Below are 22,228 nucleotides of genomic sequence, written 5' to 3'. Positions count from 1 at the left end.
CACACACACACACACCCTCACACACACACCCTCACCCTCACACACGCAGAAGGGGGTAAATGCTCAGGCTATTTAGACTTTGCTGACTCAGCAGCTGGCGTATTAGACAGAGCCCTCAGGGCAAAATATCTGACATAACTGGCAATGATCCAGACATGACCTTCTCCACTGAGATATACACACACACACACACACACACACACACACATCCTACAGGATATTGTAAGGTGTATGTGTTTGAACAGGAAAGGAAACACTTTGCTAGAGGATTAAACAGTAATCAAAATCAAAGATTTTTTTCCCAAAGACAAAAAATTCTAAGCTTGTTTATTGTTTATTTGTTTTCTTGTTTTCTTTGTTGTTCTAGTTAAAAGAAGCACTATTAAATGTTTCGCATTCTATTTACGACGCTCAGAGGAGTGATTTGCTGTTTGATACTTTTACAGAATAATCTACTAATAAAATAATCTGCTGATTCTAAAGGTGTACAAAATCCTTCACTCACTTTGCATTCACCTGTTCTGCATGGAGAAATGGTGAGGGGTGTCTTATCAGGTAACATGGAGAGGGTAACATTAGGTTTGCTTATTCCAATGGTATCCCACAAGGCTTTGCTCTGGGTCCTTTTCTCTTTATATTCACTCTCTTGGTGATATCTTATAATGGCTATTGTTTGTTACGACCCTGAGGTCTATGGTGTGTTTGTCCCCTCTCTCTCTTTAGGTTTTTCGTACTTTTCTTTTTTTCATAGGATCAGCGTCTGTAGGACTGTGCAGTGCGGGAGCCTTGTTAGACTATTTGTGGCAGTAATATAACTCCTACATGTTATGCTTATGACATGCAGGTAATCTTTTCTGTGCCTCCATTAATTACTTTTTTTGTAGTTTCTAGTTGCATCTTGGCTTGTCTTACTGACTTGTTTTCATGGATGGCAGCCCATCACCTGAAGCTGGATCCAAGCAAGACCGAGCTGCTATGCACCTCTGGATTGACCGCTCTCACTGTCCTATTGAAGAACTTGGTCATTACATCTGTAGAAGCATGAATCATTGGACTAAATCTAGATGTCCAATTACAATTTCTGGTGTCTTTTCAACCACATCTGACTGACAACTACATAAACACTATTCTTTCAGGACGCCATCAAAGTGCAGAAAATCAGTATTTATTGCTATCTTTTAAGGCAGGATAAAGATCAAACTCTTTAAAAAACACTTCAATGAATCTTACATTTAATTGTACACAAATCTGCTGAGAAAATCATGTCATCAACCAAAATACAGCACATATACAGTGCAGAGATTACAAAAAAACTTTTGAAGGAAGTTCAACTAATCTAACTTGCACACATGATGATTATTTTACTCATTATGCTATAAGTGCTACACATTAGGCTACAAAGCAGTAAAACCCTCTGTGTTTTATAATGTCAAAAACTTGACATCTTCAGATAGTGCCTGTTGTGGATTTTAAGCTGTATTTAAGATCTAAGGGACAAGGCTTGAGACGTCAGAGTACTTATAAAGCTTAAAAATTTGTATAGTCTGACCTTTGCTACTGATGGCTGAATAAAAAGCTAATTAATTTAAAATGTTGTTAAAATAAAGCTTAACATGTTCCTTTACCTTCTTTTACTTCACAATAAAATTTTTTGACCAGAGGTGCCCAAATCTTTCAATGTCACTGTACTTACAGTGACATGGATACTACAGATATACTCCCTAAGGGCCACCTTGAGTAGATTCAAATGATAAAAGAAGATTAAATGGGATGATTAAGATGCATTTGTGTCTGAAGAAATAATTTATTTCAAAATCTTAAATTTGTATAATTTCTACAGTATAATTTAACATTCTACCTGACTACCTGATGCAAATAGTCAAAAGTAAAAAACTAAAGATACAGATTTTTGCATGACAGTGACAAAATGCTGTTCCATTCCATATTACATTGCATATAAACTATACATTTGTGTTAGAAATTAATTTAATCACATGCTTAACCAGGACAATATAGTTAAAATCTAAATTCAGAAAAGAAGTACAAACTGTGTATTGCAGAACCTTTTTTATACAGCTTTCAATTTTATAATAATATAATAATATAATAATAATATAATTCTGTTTTTCTTTGTTTGGTAGGAAAAAGGAATATGTTTACACTCTTCTATAATATAATTAATCACATTCTCACTGTGCACTTTACTCATTTATCTAATAAGTCAATCATGTAGTAGAGCAATGCATAATGTCATAACATTATTATCTCTAAGCTAACAAATAAAATACAAAATAAATTCTATTCATGAACGCGTAATTTAAGGTTGTGAAATGTTGTCCAAATCTGACCGGGACTTTTACTGGTTGTGTGTGAGTGCATGTGAGAGTGGGAAGTCCAGATGATGGATTATAGTGACCATTTTACCTGCATGCTTACTGTATTTACCCCGTCTCCCCTGTAAAACCCTTATGTCTTTCTTGACCTCTCAATAATATCAGATTAGATTCTTTATACAGCTTCATTTCTCAACCCCAGCTTTGTGTCAGCTGAGCAAGAGCACCTGCGTTTTCTTTCAGCAGCTGACCAAACAGAGACCCTTTGCTTGGACATCTATACAAATTAACCCCCTTTCTCAGTGGTTCTGACCTCGTGCTCTGCCCAGGTGGAGCCTGTCCATCTGCAGAATCACTAGGTGCGACGTCTGACTCGCCCCCAATTTAACAAGAATTTAACCCGCCCAGCATCACACATGAGAACAGCGCTGGAATGAACAGGTGGTGGAGAGCATGCTGGATCAGAGAAAGCCCTGCTGTGTTTGTGATCATATCAGTCTTATGTAGATCAATCAAGTTTGTTTTTGACTGCTTGGTCAACAAATGCATTAATAATAAATCCTGCATATTTGCCCCATTTCCCAGACCTTTTATGCAAGCATTTAATAATCTACCATGTCCTCTAGCCTGTTTAATTACATTTTGTCAGTGACCACTGCTTTGGTGGGTAAAAGGAGTGTGAAAGGGGTGTGAAATCAACTGCAGGTGGACAATATAAGGGAGGGTTAAAGCTCTCAATCTGATCCCCCCTCACCTGTGGTCCAAACTCTGGATAATGTAACACAAGAACAAGATGGCCGATAAAACAGGTGAGATTCTCTCTTCCATAATGCTGATAAACTTATTTAGAAGTGGCTCAGAGAAAAGCTTCTAACCATTACACTGAGAAGAGCCAGCTGAGGAGCTTCAGGCATACGATAAGAATACCCCCTGCTAGATTCAGTTTTGAGGTGTACCAGACACAACTTTGGAGAAGACCCAGGGGGAAGACCAGGAACAGCTGAAGGGATTATATCATCCATCTGCCCTGGGAGCACTGCCCAGAATGAACTGGTGGGAATAGATAGGGGTGTATTAGCTTCTTTGTTTGAATCAAGTAGATAAGATAAATTGATGGATAAGGATGAAGTTACACCTATATTGCTTTCAAGGATCCCAAGGACACATTACAATCAACTTAACCCTACACATCCCATTCTGCACTAAACACAATCAACAATACACACAGCATACTCCCAACCGGAAACAACCACCCACAGTCCAGGTGGATTAGGTGGACAATAAAACCAAACTAGAAAACAATACCAGACAATATATACCAACACAAATACACACACCATGTCTGGAGATTTTAGAGTATCCAATTAATTTGCTCTCCATATTTTCAGAAGAAAACCCACATAGAAAAGGGAGAACTTGGATACTCCAAATAGATAGGGACTGAAACCTATTCCCCAGCAATGAGAGGCAAACACACTAACCACAAAGACACAATGCTGACATGTTAAATGGATGGATGAATAGATGCAATAGTGGGAAGTGGGTAATGAGCAATATGTGTGATAGTATCCTCACAAGCAGTCAGAAAGTAACACAGGTTGCACTTGGCAGTTTAAATGTTTGTTTTTAATCAGAAAGAAGGTGTGCATACCAATTAATTTGCTAAGAAATAACAATAAAATTACATGACCTGACTTCACTGTGAGACTTACCCTAGAGAGTAGACCCGACAGTGTTTAGCAATGATGCACTTGGCCAGGCTGAATCTGTTATCCAAACACAGCACCCACGACCTCTCCACCTCCTCTACTTCCCTCTGTATTACTGGAACTCCAGGGTTTTCACAGAACACCTGCGCACAAACACACACACACACATACAAACATACATACGTTGAATAAAACATAGTCATTAACTATTCAAAATGACTTCAGTTGAGTCAACACGTTTTTTTTCCAGTGTGACCACTTTAACATCTTAACATATTTGCACCTTAAATTGTGATAATTAAGGCATCATTAATGAGTCATTTATCTCGTTTGTGTGCATGATTATATAATTATTCCAGCCTAAACATTATCACCCCTCACATAAAATAAACTGTTGCAAGACATTTCCAGCTTGAAATGGTCAGCGCCACCAAACGTGCAAGGACATTGATATGACAGGGTCAGGGACGCCCAAGAGCCACTGATGTTATCCACTGAGGTCCCACTTAACTCCTTGGAGGAGACAGTCTGACAGGCCCTGACATATTCAGCACAGACCCAACAGCAGTAAGAAAGTCATTCATGGATTTTTTGGATCTTTAGGACCCGATTTTACTGACTGGGTGCCACAAGATACTTTCAGAATTCTTTTGGAGATTTGGTCCAGCCGGCATTTAATTTTTGTTTTTTTATGGTTGAATCAATGTCATATTATGGTTAAATCATGTTTTAATTATGTTTTAATTTTGAAATATCAATTAACGTTGATATCATGATGTTGTTTCGATATTTTACTTTTTAAGTAAAGTTTTATTTTACATTGAACACTGTTAATAAGTGTGGTTCATCAAGGGTTTAGTAAAGATAATAGTTCAATATAGAACCATAAATTGAAAAAAAAAACATTGGCAGATGAAGAAGAAGTGAGAAAAAAATATTAAAAAAGTTAATTCACAAACTTTACTTACTTTTTTTAACATATACATTTAGATATTATAGTTTTCTTAATATCAAAATCTCATAAAATACTAATATTTTTTTTTATATTAATAATGCCACAGATAAGACATGTTGACACCAAGTAACCATCATTGATTTATAAGTATTTTTTTTTACCTTTTAACACCCATTTAACTTTCAACGTTACTTCAGATATTTTTTTAATAATGGAACAACAACTTCATATATAATATATATTATCCAAAGTTATCCAAAAGCAGGATGTAAGACTGGTGGAGGAGAACATGCTAAGAAGCATGAAAACTGCGATTAAAAACCAGAGTTATTCAACCAAATATTGATTCTGAACTGTTAAAAACTTAATATGAACTTGTTTTCTTTGCATTATTTGGGGTCTGAAAAACTCTGAATCTTTTTTTATTTCAGCGATTTCTCATTTTTGTACATTAATGCTCTTAATGACAATGTTTTTATTTGGAATTTGGGAGAAACATCAACCTATAAATAGCAGAATCAGAGAAACTGACTCAGAAACTGAAGTGGTCTCTTATTTTTTTCAGAGCTGTATTTCTCAATAAGTCTGTAGAAGGGGTTAGAGGGTTAGTAGAATATGAGCTGTTTTTTCCTCCTAAGATTGGATTCATGGGTTTAATTAGATGTAGGAACTGCAAGAGCTGAGTAAAACTGAGGAGGTATTTCTGCTGGCCCTGCGCTGCCTTTGATCAATCTCTTAAATCAATCTTAATCTCCCTTAACTGATTTCCTGAACAAGGCTCTGAAATTCAGCTTTATCTGGTAGATCAATGTGATGGACGTTCTGTATGCTGTTAAAGTATTCATCCTCATTTTCACTTCTTTTACAGTCTTCCACAAGACATGAACATTACAAAACTACTTCACACCTTTACATCTCTGTCTAACACTTTCTCTTCTTCCTTCACCACCATCCTCATCCGTTCCCTTTCCTCACCTTCACACATTCTCAGTTTCCTTTCTTTTGCTGCTATTCTTAATCAAATCATCACACTTATATTATTATTGAGGTGCTGATTTTCTTTCCTCTACTGGTATTGTTTTCTTTACTGCATTTCTATTCCTTGTGCTTTTCTAATACACCACACAAAAATATGTGCTAGTGTTAAAGTTTTTTTTTTTTACAGCTGCTAAAAAGCGTTTACCAGTATTTTAGACACTTTTTCTAAACTCTAAATACAGCAACACACACCTCATACAATTTCCTGCACAAAAGCACATTCTGTTGTCACAACACAAAAAACCTGGATCCACATCAACTAATTCTTTCAAAACACTAACGCATGTTTTCTGTTCCAGAGCTCTGTATAGTCAATCACTGTGCAACTACTGTAGTTTTTTGTATTAAAATAATCTGTACATTTAAAACTGTTTAATAATTATGATAATTATATGTATATAAATTATTATATAACATATTATATAAAGGTAAAGGTGATGGACTGGCCAAGCATGTCTCCAGACCTAAACCCAGTAGAAAATCTCTGGGGCATCTTAAAGCGGAAGGTGGAGGAGCGCAAAGTCTGGAATATCCTCCAGCTCTGTGATACTGACACTTCAGGAACTTTCACTAAGGGGTGTACTCACTTTTGTTGCCGGTAGTTTAGACATTAATGGCTGTATATGGAGTTATTATGAGGGAAGAATAAATTTACACTGTTATATAAGCTGCTGCACACAAACTACTTTTCATTGTGTCAAAGTGTCATTTTGTCAGTGTTGTCCCATAAAAAAAGATTTAATTAAATATCTGCAGAAATGTGAGCAGTGTACTCACTTTTGTGATACACTGTACATGTCCTGTAAGTGTACCATCCCTTTGACGGATTACATTGCTGCAGGACTTCAGTGGAGCAAAATCAGAATCAGACATTACTGGTCAAGTATGCTGACACATACAAGGAATTTGTTTTTGGCTTTAGTAGCTCTCAGTTCACAAGAACTGACAACATTTCACAGTAACAGATACACCCTCCCTAGCCATCCAAGACACACACACACATAGCTCAGGGTGTCAGACACTATCTACATGAAATCACAATTTCTACTGCAATTTAAGCAACATGCAGGTCTCTTGGCATTATTATGAAAAAACTGTGAAGTTGCTGTCTGATCTCAGCTTCTATAGAGCAAAACATTCATACTGTCAACAAAGCCAGTGCCTGACAGCACAGTTTGTGAAAGAACTGTGTGAGTGTTGCATTGTGGGAGGAGTGAGGAGATTTTGGAGGTGGAGCTGCGTGTGCTCTGAGGAGAGAACAGAGCATTCATCACCTCCTGCAGCTGCAGCGCAGAACACACACTGCCAAGTTTGTTCTGTCTGTGTGTGTGCACGTGGCAAGAGAGAGAGAAAGAGAGAGAAGAGAGAGAAAGAGAGGTGTAGTGGGAAGGCTATCATGACTATCAACCAAGCCAGAAACTCCCCCTCTCTGCAATCATTCTGCTGTATAATCCCTCTGTGCTCTACATCTACCATTCCAAGCACTACAGTTTAACACTGAACACAGCCAGACTGCTGAAACTCATCTCATTCCAGCAGCTTCTCACAATCACAATCATTTCAAAATATTTTTATTACTTTAATAGCTGTTTAATGAGTTCATGGAGAACATACTAATAGAAATATCCAAATGTCTAACATTAAAAACCATGCAGACATACACACAAGGCAGCTTCTACACTTAAAGTCACCTCAGCATGAAGACGAATTATAAAGCATTACCTTAGGACACGGCTCAGGAATGCCCACACCTGTTTAACTGTTGAGGTGTTATATTGTGAGTAAGGCTGAACACTGCTCAGTGTGCTCATGGTAAGGTGACATTAATTATGGGAGTTTGAGTGAGGACTGATTTGAGTGTGTGCCAGATGAATGAGACGTTCCATTTCTGAAGTTGTGTAGGGATTAAAGATGCCTCGATCACTCATACAGTAGAAATACATCATAGAATGCATTAACACCCACAGTGGACAGCACAGTGGGTGGTAATATTCATCACTGGCAGCATTTGGCTCAAGCTGTCTGTGTGAACAGAAATAGACTCTGGCACAAATCACATTTACATTCAGTGCTGGAACTTAAGATATACATATCCCACAAGTTACCGTGGGACATGATACAGGAGGTACCTGTCCGACATTATTTGTAAGTGTAAATGATCATTGCTTTTATTTTAAACATAAACAAACTTTCTGTTTAAGATTTTACCACAGCATGGGATTCAAGTCAGGGCTTTGACTTGATAAAACCATTAAACTTTTAGCAGCAAATTGAACAAACTAATAAAGTGGGCTGAAATTCAAAAGCACTGGAATGTTGTTGGAATGTTGCTTTTCTATGCTTGTCTGAGCAGTAAATTAGTTAATTTTTATTAAAATAATTCATCATTTAATTAACAATAAAGACATTGCTGTGCTATTCCTGTACCTGTGGTTAGAGGTAATTTCTCTTGTGTTTTTCTGTTCAGAGCAATATTGATCAGTGTTTGGATTAGGGTTGCAACGGTATGAGATTTTCACGGTATGATAACCTTCTCAGAAAATACCGCGGTATCACGGTTATCACGGTATCACAGTTTGTTACATATATTATTAAACTGACCCTTATAGAAATTACAACAAAGTTTTTTTGTTCAATTAACTATTTATTGTAGAAACCTGGAAAAACTATAATTTTAAGTTCTCCTTTAAAAAAATAAGCTGTACACCATCAGGTGAAGGAAACCAGTTTTTCCACTGCTCTTAAGGGCATAAATATTGTGTGTATATATATATATATATATATATATATATATATATATATATATATATATATATACACACGTCTCACACATTACATGTCCTCTAAGAAGTAAAGATCCTGTATTTAAAATATTCAATTACATTATTTAAGTTTACATTTTTTAATATCTGATAAACTGAGCCTGGGTCAGTGTCTGATCAACAACTGTTGTAAACGTCCGTTTTACTGCCAAGTTGGTATATAACCAGATACTGCAGAAAGAGGGGATTTTATTTCTGACATGATCCTCACAATAGAGATTTCTATTTTAAGGCTTTCACAGCGAGTCTGGTTTTAACATATGAAAAACAGGCACGTCAGAATGTGAAGATGAACGCATGTAGATGAATGGCGTCTTTCACATCCAGTGAGTAGCTGAAGCGGAGCAGAGATGCGCATGCGCGGGTGAGTTTCTCCGCTGGCTTGCGTTTTACCGGTAATAAGCAAACACACACGGTATGATAACCGTGCATTTTAATACCATGGTATACCGTGAAACCGGTTACCGCTGCAACCCTAGTTTGGATAGAGGCAATGTGTATTCATTTTAACTACTGAATGCATTGATGAAAATAAAGTTACTGTATACACTGGATCTTCAATGTGTGTGTGTGTGTGTGTGTGTGTGTGTATCACCTGTGGTGTAGTGATGTACTTGATGAATCTGAATGCCTCTTCCTCCAGGCTGTGACTCTCACTGGCCCATGGCTCCAGCTCTATCTTCCACCTTAGAGACTGCACACACACACACACACACACACACACAATCACAAAAAAAAATCTGGAGGTTTGTATAGAAGTATTGATTCTCTGAGGGTAAAGTTTGAGCTGAGCTGCAGTAGGTATTTCAGGACCGCTGGTTGTACAAAGGGTTAAACGCAGAATTAAGTTGGGCACAGCCTATCGTGTTTACTTGCACTGCATGAGGGCCAAAATGTTTTATGACTTTATGCCATTTACAACACTGTGACATGACTGTTACTAGGATAGTTCTTGTGTATGAATATCTGTGCTTGTATGTGTATTGGTCAATTGAAGAACATAAGGTGCATTTCAAAGTAGTTGATCAGACTACACAGTGTATTCAGCCAATTTAACAGTGGATAAGTGTGTAGGAAATATATGAGACCCTGTGGAATGGAATGTAGCTATGGATTTCTAAAATCTTTTGAGGGAACGGATTAAGAGGTTAGGATTAGAATAAAAAAAAAGCAGAGAGTAAATCCTGTTACTTTCAGTCCTTTCACTCGGTTAAGCCACTGTCATCAAAGAACCTTTGTATAAAATTATAGACTGTTCATGAGATTAACACATTTCTTAAGTGATTAAATGCATGCTTTCTTAATTGACACTTAAATTATGCTTTCACATTTCTAACATGCATTTTGTGTACAACCAGGAAAAAAAACAAAACTGTGAAACTCAGACACAGTTGTCTCTTCTTTAAATCAAGACAAAATCCCCAAAACGACCAGACCTAAAGGTGTAATTTAGTAATGGACATCAGACACTTATGTCACTGTTGATACTGGAGTGCAGTACACTACCGCCAGACTGTCTCTGGGGTATCTGTGCTAGGCTAAAAGCTACCACTATTTCTTGCAACATCCGCTCCCTCAAAAACAAACCAGACAACCCCAGATCATTACCAATCAGAAGCAAACTACACATCAGAAGAAAACACAGAGCACAAGAAAGCCAGACCCAGGAGAGCAAGCAAGTACCAGGCTAAAAGCTAACTCAGCATCAATTACTTCAGCTAGCTAATTGTGAGGGCATTAGAAGGACACAGACAACACATCAACACCATCAGATTAGACTCAGAAATTATTCCAAAATCATTAACAATGCTGCAGTGCTATATGTCACAGTTTAGCCTGTGTCTGTCCTGGGTTTTTCCCCTCATTTGTTCCCTTGTGCTCCTGTCATGTTCCCAGCCATGTGCTTCTGTTGTGTTTTGGTCCCTGTCTGCGCCCTAGCCCCGCCCTAGCCATCAGTGTTCTCACTTTGGCTGCGTCCGAAATCGCGTACTTCCATACTAAACAGTATGCAAAAGCAGTATGCGAGATCGGGTAGAGTGTCCGAATGCGCAGTAGGCGAGTTTGGGTATGCGAAAAGTTCCCGGATGACGTACTGCACCGGGAGACATTTTTAAGTATACAAGCCCAGCACACTTCACCCGCTAATATTTCCCACAATCCACCGGGAGCCGCGCTGAGCTGAGTGACCCGTCAGTGAGCGGCGGAGCGGCGGAGGAGAGGAGTGGAGAGAGAGAGAAGTTTATGAGGTGAGGAGATTCAGATATATAAACTGTTTTGGTTGTTTGTGATATCAGGCTGTAAATGAAAGATTTATGAGGGTTAGTTTAAGTTAAAGTAGCGAGTTATAGGGGTGTGGGTTTGTTATTAATGCTGTTGCAGACAGAACATCTTTATTTTCGGATCTGAACTGCTTTACTGAGCAGCGTTAGCCCTGTGCTACTGAGATCAGTTAGCTTAGCTAGAGTTATCAAACTTATCACAACTCTTTATTACCGTATTTTTCGGACTATAAGGCGCACCGTATTATAAGGCGCACGATGAGTGAACGGTCTATTTTTAGTGTTAGTCCATACACAAGGCGCACTGGATTATAAGGCGCACTAAATGAAACTTTATTTATATCAGTAACAATAACTCTGAGCAATAAATCCTTCACAATATCTGTGAAAAATAACTGTACAATCTCAGAACAATAAATCCTTCACAATAGCTGTGAAAAATAAATCCTTCACAATATCTGTGAACAAAAACTCCACAACAACTGAACGATAACTCTCTAATAGTAACTCGCAGCAGTCTCTCAACACAATGAAAACAATGCACTCACTTTTTCAGTTCATTCCTCTTCCACAAATCCATCAAATTCTTCATCTTCAGTGTCTGAGTTAAACAGTTCAGCGATTACAGCATCAAGCATCTCCGGATTCCTCTCGTCATTATCAGAGTCAGTCTCGTTGCTGTTACTCAGCTGTTCATTTCCCGAGCTACTGCTGTTGCCTTGAGACGAATAGAGACTGTAGAAACGCTTCGTCCCTCTGCTCTCTGCTCAATAACCCACTGTTCAATGTTGTCCTCTAACTTTGGCCATCTCGCTTTGTTCCCTCGGAAACTCTGTTTGGTCTTCCTTACTTGGCGCAGGTCATTTTCTTGCTTCCTCCACTTCCGTACCATTGATTCATTAATGTTGAATTCTCTCGCAGCTGCTCTATTCCCATGTTCTACTGCGTGACTGAGCCTTGAGCTTAAAATCCGCATCGTAAGCATGTCTCTTAACTGGAGCCATTTCACGGTCCTTACACACACACCTATGTTGAAGCACAGTTAGTATTACTCCGCTACGCTCCTGACAACGGTAGCCGTAGCGCTCCGACAGACCATAATATTACTATGTTGAAGCACAGCAAGTACCGTATTACTCCGCGACGCTCCTGACAACGGTAGCCGCAACGCTCCGACAGACCATAATATTATGTTGAAGCACAGCAAGTAGTATTACTCCGCGACGCTCCTGACAACGGTAGCCGTAACGCTCCGACAGACCATAATATTATGTTGAAGCACAGCAAGTACGTATTACTCCGCGAGGCTTCTGACTATAATAGCGTGTTGTGCCGAATTCGGTGAATAAAACGGTTTTAAAACAGAGATAAAGATTGGATAAGTTTCATTTCTGGATGAAGTGATTTCCAGCGCTGTTTGGATATAACTGTGGATTACAGGAGACTGGATTGATGGATTCTCTTTAGTCTGGACGCGTTTTGAAGGTAGGACCTGTGGCTGAGCGCGGGTGTGTGTTCGGGGGGTGGCGGCAGTGACCGGAGTTTACCCCAGGACAAAAGGAGAGCCTTTTATTACTGGAAACATGCGCTCTGACGCAGCTCTAATTCATGAAACATACATCCTACAGTAAAAGCACAGTTCTGGAATCCGGAGAGCCAGACGGTTCGAATGGTGTATGACATGACCGCATTCGATGAAATATGGACGAACGATAAACGCAAATATGAGAGTTATGAATTATTAAAATCATAACCAAGGCATATTTCGCCCTAAATGTTTATTTTCTGAAAGGATATTCCGCTAAATAGGCTAAATAGCTCAAAAGCAGAGATTCTAAGCTTTAAAATGGTATATTGGATGTCTATATTGAACCTGTAACTGTTCATAACTATTCAGAAACACAGCCAGTTATGAAATATTAAATATTTCTGGCCCGCCGGTGGGCCAGCGCGTGTTAAGAGGTTAACTTTACTTAGAAGTGGGCGCTAAAAAGAAACAGTTTGTGCTATTACCCCAGAACGGGTGGAAAGGAAAGTTTACCGGCACCTTGTTCTGGCCACGGAGCTACAGTGGAAACTAGCTACCCTGAGCCACAGCCGAGAGGCAGTACGGCAGTCAAAGGTAACCGCGCGCTAGCCCAAGAGGGGGATCTTTTTCTGGCGTGGGTGAGGAATTCTGCACAACAGAGCGCCGTGTACCACATAAAAATCGAGGTCAGTAAACACAAGCAAAATCCATACACAAGGCGCACTGCATTATAAGGCGCAATGACGATTTTTGGGAAAAAATAAGTATTTTAAGTGCGCCTTATAGCCCGAAAAATACGGTAATCTTCTGTTCTACAACACCAGCGTTTACTAACTCACTACAGCCCTGTATACTGCTGCAGTGCTGAAGAGCTGGGGCAGTTTTAACTTAATACTGATCAGTCTGTATAAACTCATCTGAGAAAAAAGGCTGCTGATATCAGAGAGGCTTTTCAACAGACAGACAGACTGGTTGCCAAAAATCACATTAACAAATTATAACCAAAATCTGACCATTTTATTTAGTTTTATTAAATAGCTAGCTAACCAGCCAGGATGGTAAGACTTTTATGTTGTTCAGAATTTATATTATATTTGTTTAATGACCAAGCTAAACTGTTTTAATCTGTGTGTGTTTCAGATTCAACTATCCTTCCTACTCGAGAGGATGAAGATGGAGAGGGAGAAAAATGAACAATGAATAAAAAAAATAAATAAAGCTACTTTAAAGACTTGTCATTCTTGTATTTTGTGAGAAATGTATTTGTGTAAATATGCAAGTGAGGGAAAAATTATATTAAATAAAATAAATGTATAACAATAAGGATCATGTGTTTAAATATTTATGCTAGAAAAGGAAATTCTGAGGTGAAATGGAAAGGCAGGAATTAATTAACGTTTTGGTATTTATCTTTGAAACTTTTTGATAATTGTTTTGTTGCATAAGCAAGTATTATTAATATACTTCATGAATATTAAACAGTCTGTTCATATTTATTATTAAATATTTCATATTTGAGGAAATATTAATTTTAAGTTTTATTTACAGTCAGTGTTTATTAAATAGGACAGTTTGGGGGTTTATTTATTAATAAGAGCTGATTAATGAGGGGATTTTAATGAAATTAATTAGGGTAAAGCTCTGTAAAGTGTGCCGCTGGTTAGGAGGGGTGAGAGGTGAAAGGGCGTCAGAGGTAAGATGGTGGATGTAGTGCGTCCGAGGCTGCGTGCGTACTGCGGTCTGGCGTACTGAAAAAGCGTACTGCTTTGCTCGACAAGCAGTGCGTACTCACCCCAATCCAGTACGTACTGCTTAAGTACGCGATTTCGGACGCAGCCCTTGTGTCTCATTTGTAACCCCGCCCCCTTGTTAGCTCCCACAGGTGTCCCTTATGTGTGCCAGTGTATAAATAACCCATGTGCTCCTTTGTTGTGTGTCGCGCTTTTTGTCTGAACCTGTCTTTTTACTCTGTCCAGATCTAGTTTATCTGTTTTGTTTAACCTCAGACCAGCTGTGTTTTTTGGCTTCAGTGTTTCAGGTTTGCTTTTTGTAGTTTGTTTCTTTGTTTGTTATTTTTGCTTGTTTGTTTCAGTCTTTTAGTTTATACTCTGTTTTTAAGTGTTTTGTTTTTGTTAGTTACATATAATGGAAAATAAAGACTTGCATTTGCATCCTGCCTCCTCCTCCTCATTACAAATATCTAGAGCAGGGGTATTTAATTAGAATTCAGTATGGTCCAGTTAGAGAAAATTTCGACAGGCCAAGGGCCGGACCGATTGTTAACGTGTGTTATGATTAAGTGCTATATCCTGTAAGGTTGTTTGAACTAAATTATGAATAATAATAATAATAATAATAAATGATTATAATAATAAACGTGACGTTAGTTTCCGCTGTTCTCATTTTTCCACCCATTCTCGGGCTCTCTATCTCCTTATAAAGGTGTTTTTTCACGGACGCGTCCCAATTTAACAGGCGGAGCAGCGCGACCGATTGGTCTGTGAGTTTACTGCGCCGCCGCAAAGCACCTATACAATTAAATCCTTCTCAGCAGGTTTGGGTCCGCATTGGACAACATTTGGGTCTGGAGCCGGACCATTAGTGGACCATTAGTGACCTCTGCTCTAGAGTAACTAAAGCAACAGTGTGCTTATATTTATGTATAGCAGAAGTGTAATGATACACAAAAACCCTGTCCAATCCAGCATGAGTCCATGAGCTAAAATAAACGCTGAAGTCAGAATATTGTGGCATACTTGTTGATTTCAGTAAATACAAAGAACAGAGAGATAAAGAATAAACAAAGATAAAAATGAGAGCTATTTTCAGTCGCTTATTACACACTACAGCAAGAGGGAGCGAGACCAGAGAGGAGCAAGAGGATTGGAGTAACAAGACAATAGTAACTACAGATATACCAACACAGTTCCCACAACATGGGGTGACGTGGTCTTGTGAAAAAAAAACATATTTATATTCATTTTACTAATGTATTTTCCTTGTGAACACTAAATGATTTTTGTACTCACTTTGCCTTACACAGCGGTTCTTAATGCAGGACAGAGTCACTGAAGCCTTGGCATAAAAGTTTTCTTCTCTGCTGAGATCTAGCAGCCCTGTGCAGTCTCTCAAATTACCACACACACACACACAGTGGGTGGTTGTTGTCCTCATTGCAGTCTCTCTCCTTGTCTATACCCCACTGTAAATCCTTTTATTGGATTCTGCAGACCTTTCAACCTGTGTTAGCCTGTTAGCATTTCCCTGTGGTGAAAGTGTGTTTGTCCTGCTGTGGATTGTCTCTGCTTGTTGTTGTCTTTTTGTGCTTCAGTGTGTGTGTGTGTGTGTGTGTGTGAATAAGCCTTATTTTATATTCCTGCTTGTTCTCTGCCACTACAGGCAGGTTGAGATTGGGACAGTGGCTGGTGACTTGATTATCCTCATTACACTGGCCTGCAGTGTTGCTTCAGCTTCACTCCATATTTTGAGTAAATATTGCCTAATAATACATAGCTACCGAACATTTCTTAGTACACAGACATTACATCATTCTTATTGGCTCATGGCATCATTTATTTGCATAATAGATGGGTCCTCCCAACCCAAACTGACCAACAAGGGCTACGTTCCCCTGGGTTCTCAGGTATATTTTATATAATGGTTAATTGGCTGCTTGTTGTAGACTATAACAGCAAATTGCCATTTGCTTATCTGAACATTTTGATTTAATGCTGTTTAAATACTGCAGTGAAGTAACTCTGTGCTGTATTTTCCCAGGGCAATTTTACACCCACTATATATACACCTGCACTTCACTCACTCGTTACCAAGTATTGCTGTTCAGGGATTCAAGAATTTAAGGACATTTTACTGATGTAATATTCACATGCGGTACATGAAGTGCATTTTTTCATTGTTCTTATTTTTTTACACAATCGAAAAAAGCTGGCCTTTCAGTTCTAGGCACATAATTTGCCATTATTTCCACAATTTGGCAATAATCCCCTTTTATATGTTTAATGTTCGTCTGCTATGGTATAGAGCAGTGGAAAGATTCTATTGGATATGTGCCCATGCCTGTAAAAATCCCTGTTCTTATGATGTAAATGTTTGGACAGCACTCACAAGGCCAGAAGTGGAAGGATATTTATCTTCTTGCTGTGTCTGGTGTGTATCACAACAAGAGGAACAAGAGTTTTTTATGGCTCCACTGAGTCTAAACCTTTCCTATCTCTGATCTTTTTATAGATTGGTTTATTCTGCGAGCTCCCGGCTGTCAAACAAATCCTGGGGAATGCGAAGTCAGCGTTTGTTTAGAAGGAAAACTGACAAGCATGTTCTTCTTTTTTTTTTCCGTCTCCCCCCTCTCTCGCATCACATCCCTCCCATTCAAAAGAAGACATCTCCATTAAGCATTCGGTTTTGGCTGTTCTTTCGTGATCGTGCTGGGATGCATTTTTCTCTCTCATTTTCTCGTCACTCTCTCAGTGGTGTGGCGTGGTGCTGAAATGAAATGTTTTTCCATCTCAGAGACATTTTGCCACTCTCTCTCTCTCCCCCTCTCTCTCGTTCTCTTTTCTTCTCTCTCTCTCTTTCTCTCTCTCTCTCTCTGCAGGAGTTCACTTATTATTCACCCGCCTGACATTTTCATTTATATCCCTGGAAGTGGAAGGGAAGTGTAGTGTGTATGTGTGGTATATGTGTGTGTGTGTGTGTGTGGCAGCATCTATCATACAGTTCAGATTGGTCACAGTCAGCTGCTGCAGCCCCCCCCCTCAATCAGACTTAATCAATTACCTATGAGTCACAACAGCATTGCTGACTCTATTTCATTCTCTCTCTCTTGCTCGCTCACTTGCTTGCTCTAATGGTTAGAAATGATTGCAGTAATAATGTGTAATAAAAAAGATCCCTTGAAGGTTTTGTACGTGCAGCCTGTTTTTTCTATACAGTCATACAGGTTTATAAGCATTCGGACAGTGAAACAATTTTTGTAATAAGGCAGAAAAACTTCAGAAATGGCCAAATCAACAATGTGGTACTTTTTAACATAATAAATAAAGAACTAGAAGAACACTGTAGAGCACAGTGAGTGATCGCACATTTCTTTCTACAACAGCAACAAAAAGAAACCATTTCCATTCACCCAAGGAGGAAAGCCTGCCATAGTGAAAGACTACAAACAAATGATTGCATCCAGACATCAGAGAATCATTACCTGCAAAAGTTTTACATAAAAAACATGTGTATTTATAGTCATGTACTTTTCTCAATTATTTTGAAATTGAAAATGAAATTAGAAACCCTAAAAATGGAGGGGCTATGTAAAAAATAGCACACACCTCATCTCTCTCATACTGATGGTGGCTTCCTGATGCACATCAATCACATCAATATATCGAAAATCAGGACCATTTTTATTAAACTATATATACAGCTCTGGAAAAAATTAAGAGACCACTTCAGTTTCTGAATCAGTTTCTTCTTTTGCTATTTATATGTAGATGTTTGAGTAAAATGAACATTGTTGTTTTATTATATAAACTACAGACAAGATTTCTCCCAAATTTCAAATAAAAATATTGATACATTAATGTACTTGCATTACATTAAATTACATTTGGCAGACGCTTTTGTCCAATAATTATGTACATAGAGTAATAGAAGTTAAAGGTAGCTCAGCATCCCATCTTTACAGAACAAAACAGAAAGGCAGACATTTTTGCAAATTTATTAAAAAAGAAAAACTAAAATATCACATTGTTATAAGTATTCAGACTCTGCTCAGTATTCAGTAGAAGCACCCTTTTGAGCTAGTACAGCCAAGAGTATTCTTGGGAAGGATGCAAAGTTTTTGACACCTGGATTTGGGGATCCTTTGCATTCTTTCTTGTAGATTCTCTCCAGGTCCGTCAGGTTGGATGGTGAACGTTGATGGACAGCCTAAATTATTTTTTTTTTCTGTCAAGATGGGGTGCTGAGTGTACAGTAATGAAAATAAAATAAAGTTGTTTAATTTTAGCAAAAGGCTGCAATGAAACAAAGAGTGAAAAATCTTTAATACTGTATAATATTAAGTTCAACCTTGATCACTTTATATTATAACCACTTTGGTTTTGTAGAGGCAAAATAATGTCACAATGAAAAAAAAAAAGTCACTGTATGACTGTATGATAGTGGTAAGGAGTTTGGGCCTCTCGACGGAACTGGTGTAACTGAGTCGTGTTTGTAGGCTGCCTTGCTGTTTTTTTTAGCTTTGCTCGTACATTTTTATTGGGATTGAGATCAGGGCTTTGTGATACATTGACTTTGTTATTTTTAAGCCACTCTGTAACCAGTTTGTAACCAGTATGCTTTGGGTCATTGTCCATTTGGATGACCCATTTGCGCCCAAGCTTTACGTTCCTGGCTGATTGTCTTGGTATTTGGCAAATATAAAGAATTTTAGAAATCCTTATTGACCTAAAACAGCAAAGGTTTATTCTGATTACATGTCAGACAGTGAGAAAAACATGCATGTGTGTCTTTTCATATAGTGTATGTTAAAGTATGGTTTTAACTGCATGTAATTGTGAGAACTGTTTGCCTGTTCCTGTCATGTAAATGTATATTAGAAATGTAAAATAATGCATCTTCGTCTGAACTCAGCAGTGGAGACCTATACAGCATAGTTAGAGAGAAGCTAACTGTGAAAAGGAACCGTAAACAGGGAAATGGCTAAATAACAGGCGAAATGATTAGAGTTTATGTCTGGACTCTGCTCTGTAGCCTCAGGACAGGTTTTGTGCAGAGCGAGCAGCTGGCCGTCATGTTTGATCAGACACTCGGTCAGGCTCACTCCACACACCTGCAGGACAAATGCTAATTAGGGAAAGAGACTGGGAAATTTGGTCAGACTTCAATAGACACTCGAAACATGTTAAACAGCTTAGTCTTTAATTACAGCATTACTGCAGGACATGTTTTAAATCTTAAATGTGTTAACCGTGTTGCAGATTATAATTAATACTTATATAAAGTGGACAACACAAATATTACTGACAACTTCTTTGTAGAAAGAAAGGAGAGTATCAAAGGTATTCATTCTGCAAGGATGTTTAAGAAGGTTCCCACAGGTTATCTTTATTCCAAAGAAGAAGTTTCTGCAGGAACATCTTGATCAGAATGTGAAAGTTCTACAAGCATAACTGTACTCAAGTTATGTAGGTTCCACAAGCATGTCTTCATTTTAAAGTTTACAGATCTTCAAGAGCATCTTAATCTGATTGTAAAGATTCCACAAGCACATCTTTATTCAAAAGAATATGTCAGCAAAGGCAGAATTGACCCCTCTACACAGAGAGAGGTATAGACTGATGTGATTTTTTCCCCCACACATTTCTCACACTGGCCTTAGGAGCAGGTGTGACTTTGAGCTCAGTGAAGCATGAGTTATCCATGTGATGAGTGTGAATGTGTGTGTGTGTGTGTGAGTCGACAGCCTGTCAACATGCTGCGTCCCGCTATGCTAGAGAAAACATTCTCAGCAGAGTCAATACATCCACAGAAAGAGAGAAAGACACTGTACTGTGCAGTTCTAAGTGGGGTCCTGGAGAAGAAAGGAAGGGTCCAGGGCTCTAATTGAAGGAGACAGCAGTAAAGACAGAGAGGACCATGGTTCTCGCTGTTGGCAGGGCTGTTCTCCACTGGGTGAACAGGAGACAGTGATGAATGTGGATCTGCCTGTGCCTGCTTTTGCACGGCTGCTTTGTCACTCACACATCAAAACCACATCTCAGTGACAGAGAGGGAGAGGAACTTTACCCTTACCTTACCATACAGTTCACCGGACAGAGGCAATTCCTGAGTCTTACATAACTTAAGTATATCTGCTGAGTCTATTTAATCTTGGTAAAAAGTTATATAAAGGATATTGAAAGGGAAAAATAATTTTTCAGTTTTCAGTTTTCTACTTTTAAAAATACCACCCTGAATTAATTGCAGAAACCATTACATGCAGAAACCATATAGAATTGTTGAAGAGGAATCCCAGAGTTCATCATTCTTAGTTAAATAATTAAACAGTCCTCAGGCGCATACCTCATACTGTAGTCTCACAGCTTGACTCAGACTCACATGCACACTGACCAACTCAAAAATCAATCTGGACCTCCACCCAGAGACTCTCTGGCATTCTCATTGGGAAAACGAAGACGTGACTTAAAACCAGAGACTCAATAACAGATTTTTTTTTTCGCATCCAGAGACTTTAAAACACCCAAACACCAGACAATCAACCCAACACCCCAGACCCTTGAAACTTATACGAAACCAACACACCAAAGACTTAAGACTCAAATCAAACCCACACCCCAGAGAAAAAACATAAGATGTGCCATTTGCAGTTTGCCATAAGCCATGTATTTAACACCACTCTGAACACACCATTCCCACTGTGAAACATTGCTGGCATCATGCTGTAAGGATGCTTTTGTCCGCAGTGTGGGCGGGCAGTGTTTTTCCCCCCTCCCGGACAGATTTGGTCAGTGAGTGAGAGAAAGCAGATCATGGCAGAGACAATATAAATAATTATTGTAATATGATATGAAAAGTTTTTGATGTTCTGAATTGTTTTGTGATATTGTAACTGTCAATTTTTGTCAAATAAAGGCTTTTTTGTCCAGGGTAACCTCCCTGAAATCAACTTTTGCAACTTGGGATGTCTGTAAATTGCACTGAGTATCTGTGCCAACACATTTAAATTTCTGTTCACAGACGCTCTTTATCCAATCTGACTGAGCTTGAGCTGTTTTATAAAGACGAATGGTAGGGACATACCCCAAGACCTGAAAGAGCTGAAACTGTAATTGCAGCGAAAGGTGGTTTTACTAATTACTAAAATAATACAAAATAAATACTAATTTAGGGGGGCTGAATTCTTTTGCATGTAACACTTTTCTGATTTTTTTTTTGGTTTAAATTTTGAAAACCCTGTATCATTTTCGTTCCACTGTCAGGCTGAGCAGCAGCAGGGAGGACGTGAGGCGGACGTAATCGCAGGTAATATATTTATTTACATAGACAATAAACAAAAACTAAACTTAAGACAAGATACACGAAGAGAAAGGACTACTGGAACTAACATAAATAAACTACAAAACAGAAAACAAAGAAACAGCAACCTGACGGCCTGAAACACACACACAAGACCAGACAACCACATGCTCAAACACACAGGCTTAAATACACACAAGGGGAATTGGAAACACCTGTGAACACTGATGAAGGGGCGGAGCTACAAATACAGGTGGGAGCACTAAGGACATGGGTGGAAACAAGGGGAGAGCCATGTGCTCTGAGCACATGGCTTTGAATACAAACAAAAGACGGGAAGAACATGGAGGCTGACGGGACAGGACAAGGACGTGACATCCACTTTGCAATTCTGTGCTACTATGTTGATCTATTACATAAAATTACAATACAATACATTAAGTTTGTGGTTGTAAGGTAACAAAATGTGTGAATGAATGTATGAATACTTTTGCAAGCCACTGTATAGGACTTTCCAATTGTCAGGCATGG

General features: G+C 38.6%; 1 protein-coding gene across 2 annotated transcripts in view; it reads right to left on the bottom strand.

Annotated features, from left to right (window-relative positions):
- mettl24 (methyltransferase like 24) overlaps positions 1 to 22,228 on the bottom strand; it is a 118,333-nt gene that overhangs the window by 18,495 nt on the left and 77,610 nt on the right. For both annotated transcript variants that reach the window (XM_015607430.3, XM_007255654.4), the window contains exons 2-3: positions 9,453 to 9,551; positions 4,046 to 4,185 (exon numbers count right to left, since the gene is read on the bottom strand). In XM_015607430.3, the coding sequence (XP_015462916.2) occupies positions 4,046 to 4,185; positions 9,453 to 9,551 (239 nt within the window). The remainder of the gene's footprint in view (positions 1 to 4,045; positions 4,186 to 9,452; positions 9,552 to 22,228) is intronic.

Source organism: Astyanax mexicanus, chromosome 1 (genome assembly GCF_023375975.1).
Source record: "Astyanax mexicanus isolate ESR-SI-001 chromosome 1, AstMex3_surface, whole genome shotgun sequence".
NCBI classification, from domain to species: domain Eukaryota; kingdom Metazoa; phylum Chordata; class Actinopteri; order Characiformes; family Acestrorhamphidae; genus Astyanax; species Astyanax mexicanus.
This window is presented reverse-complemented; position numbering and strand designations above follow the sequence as displayed.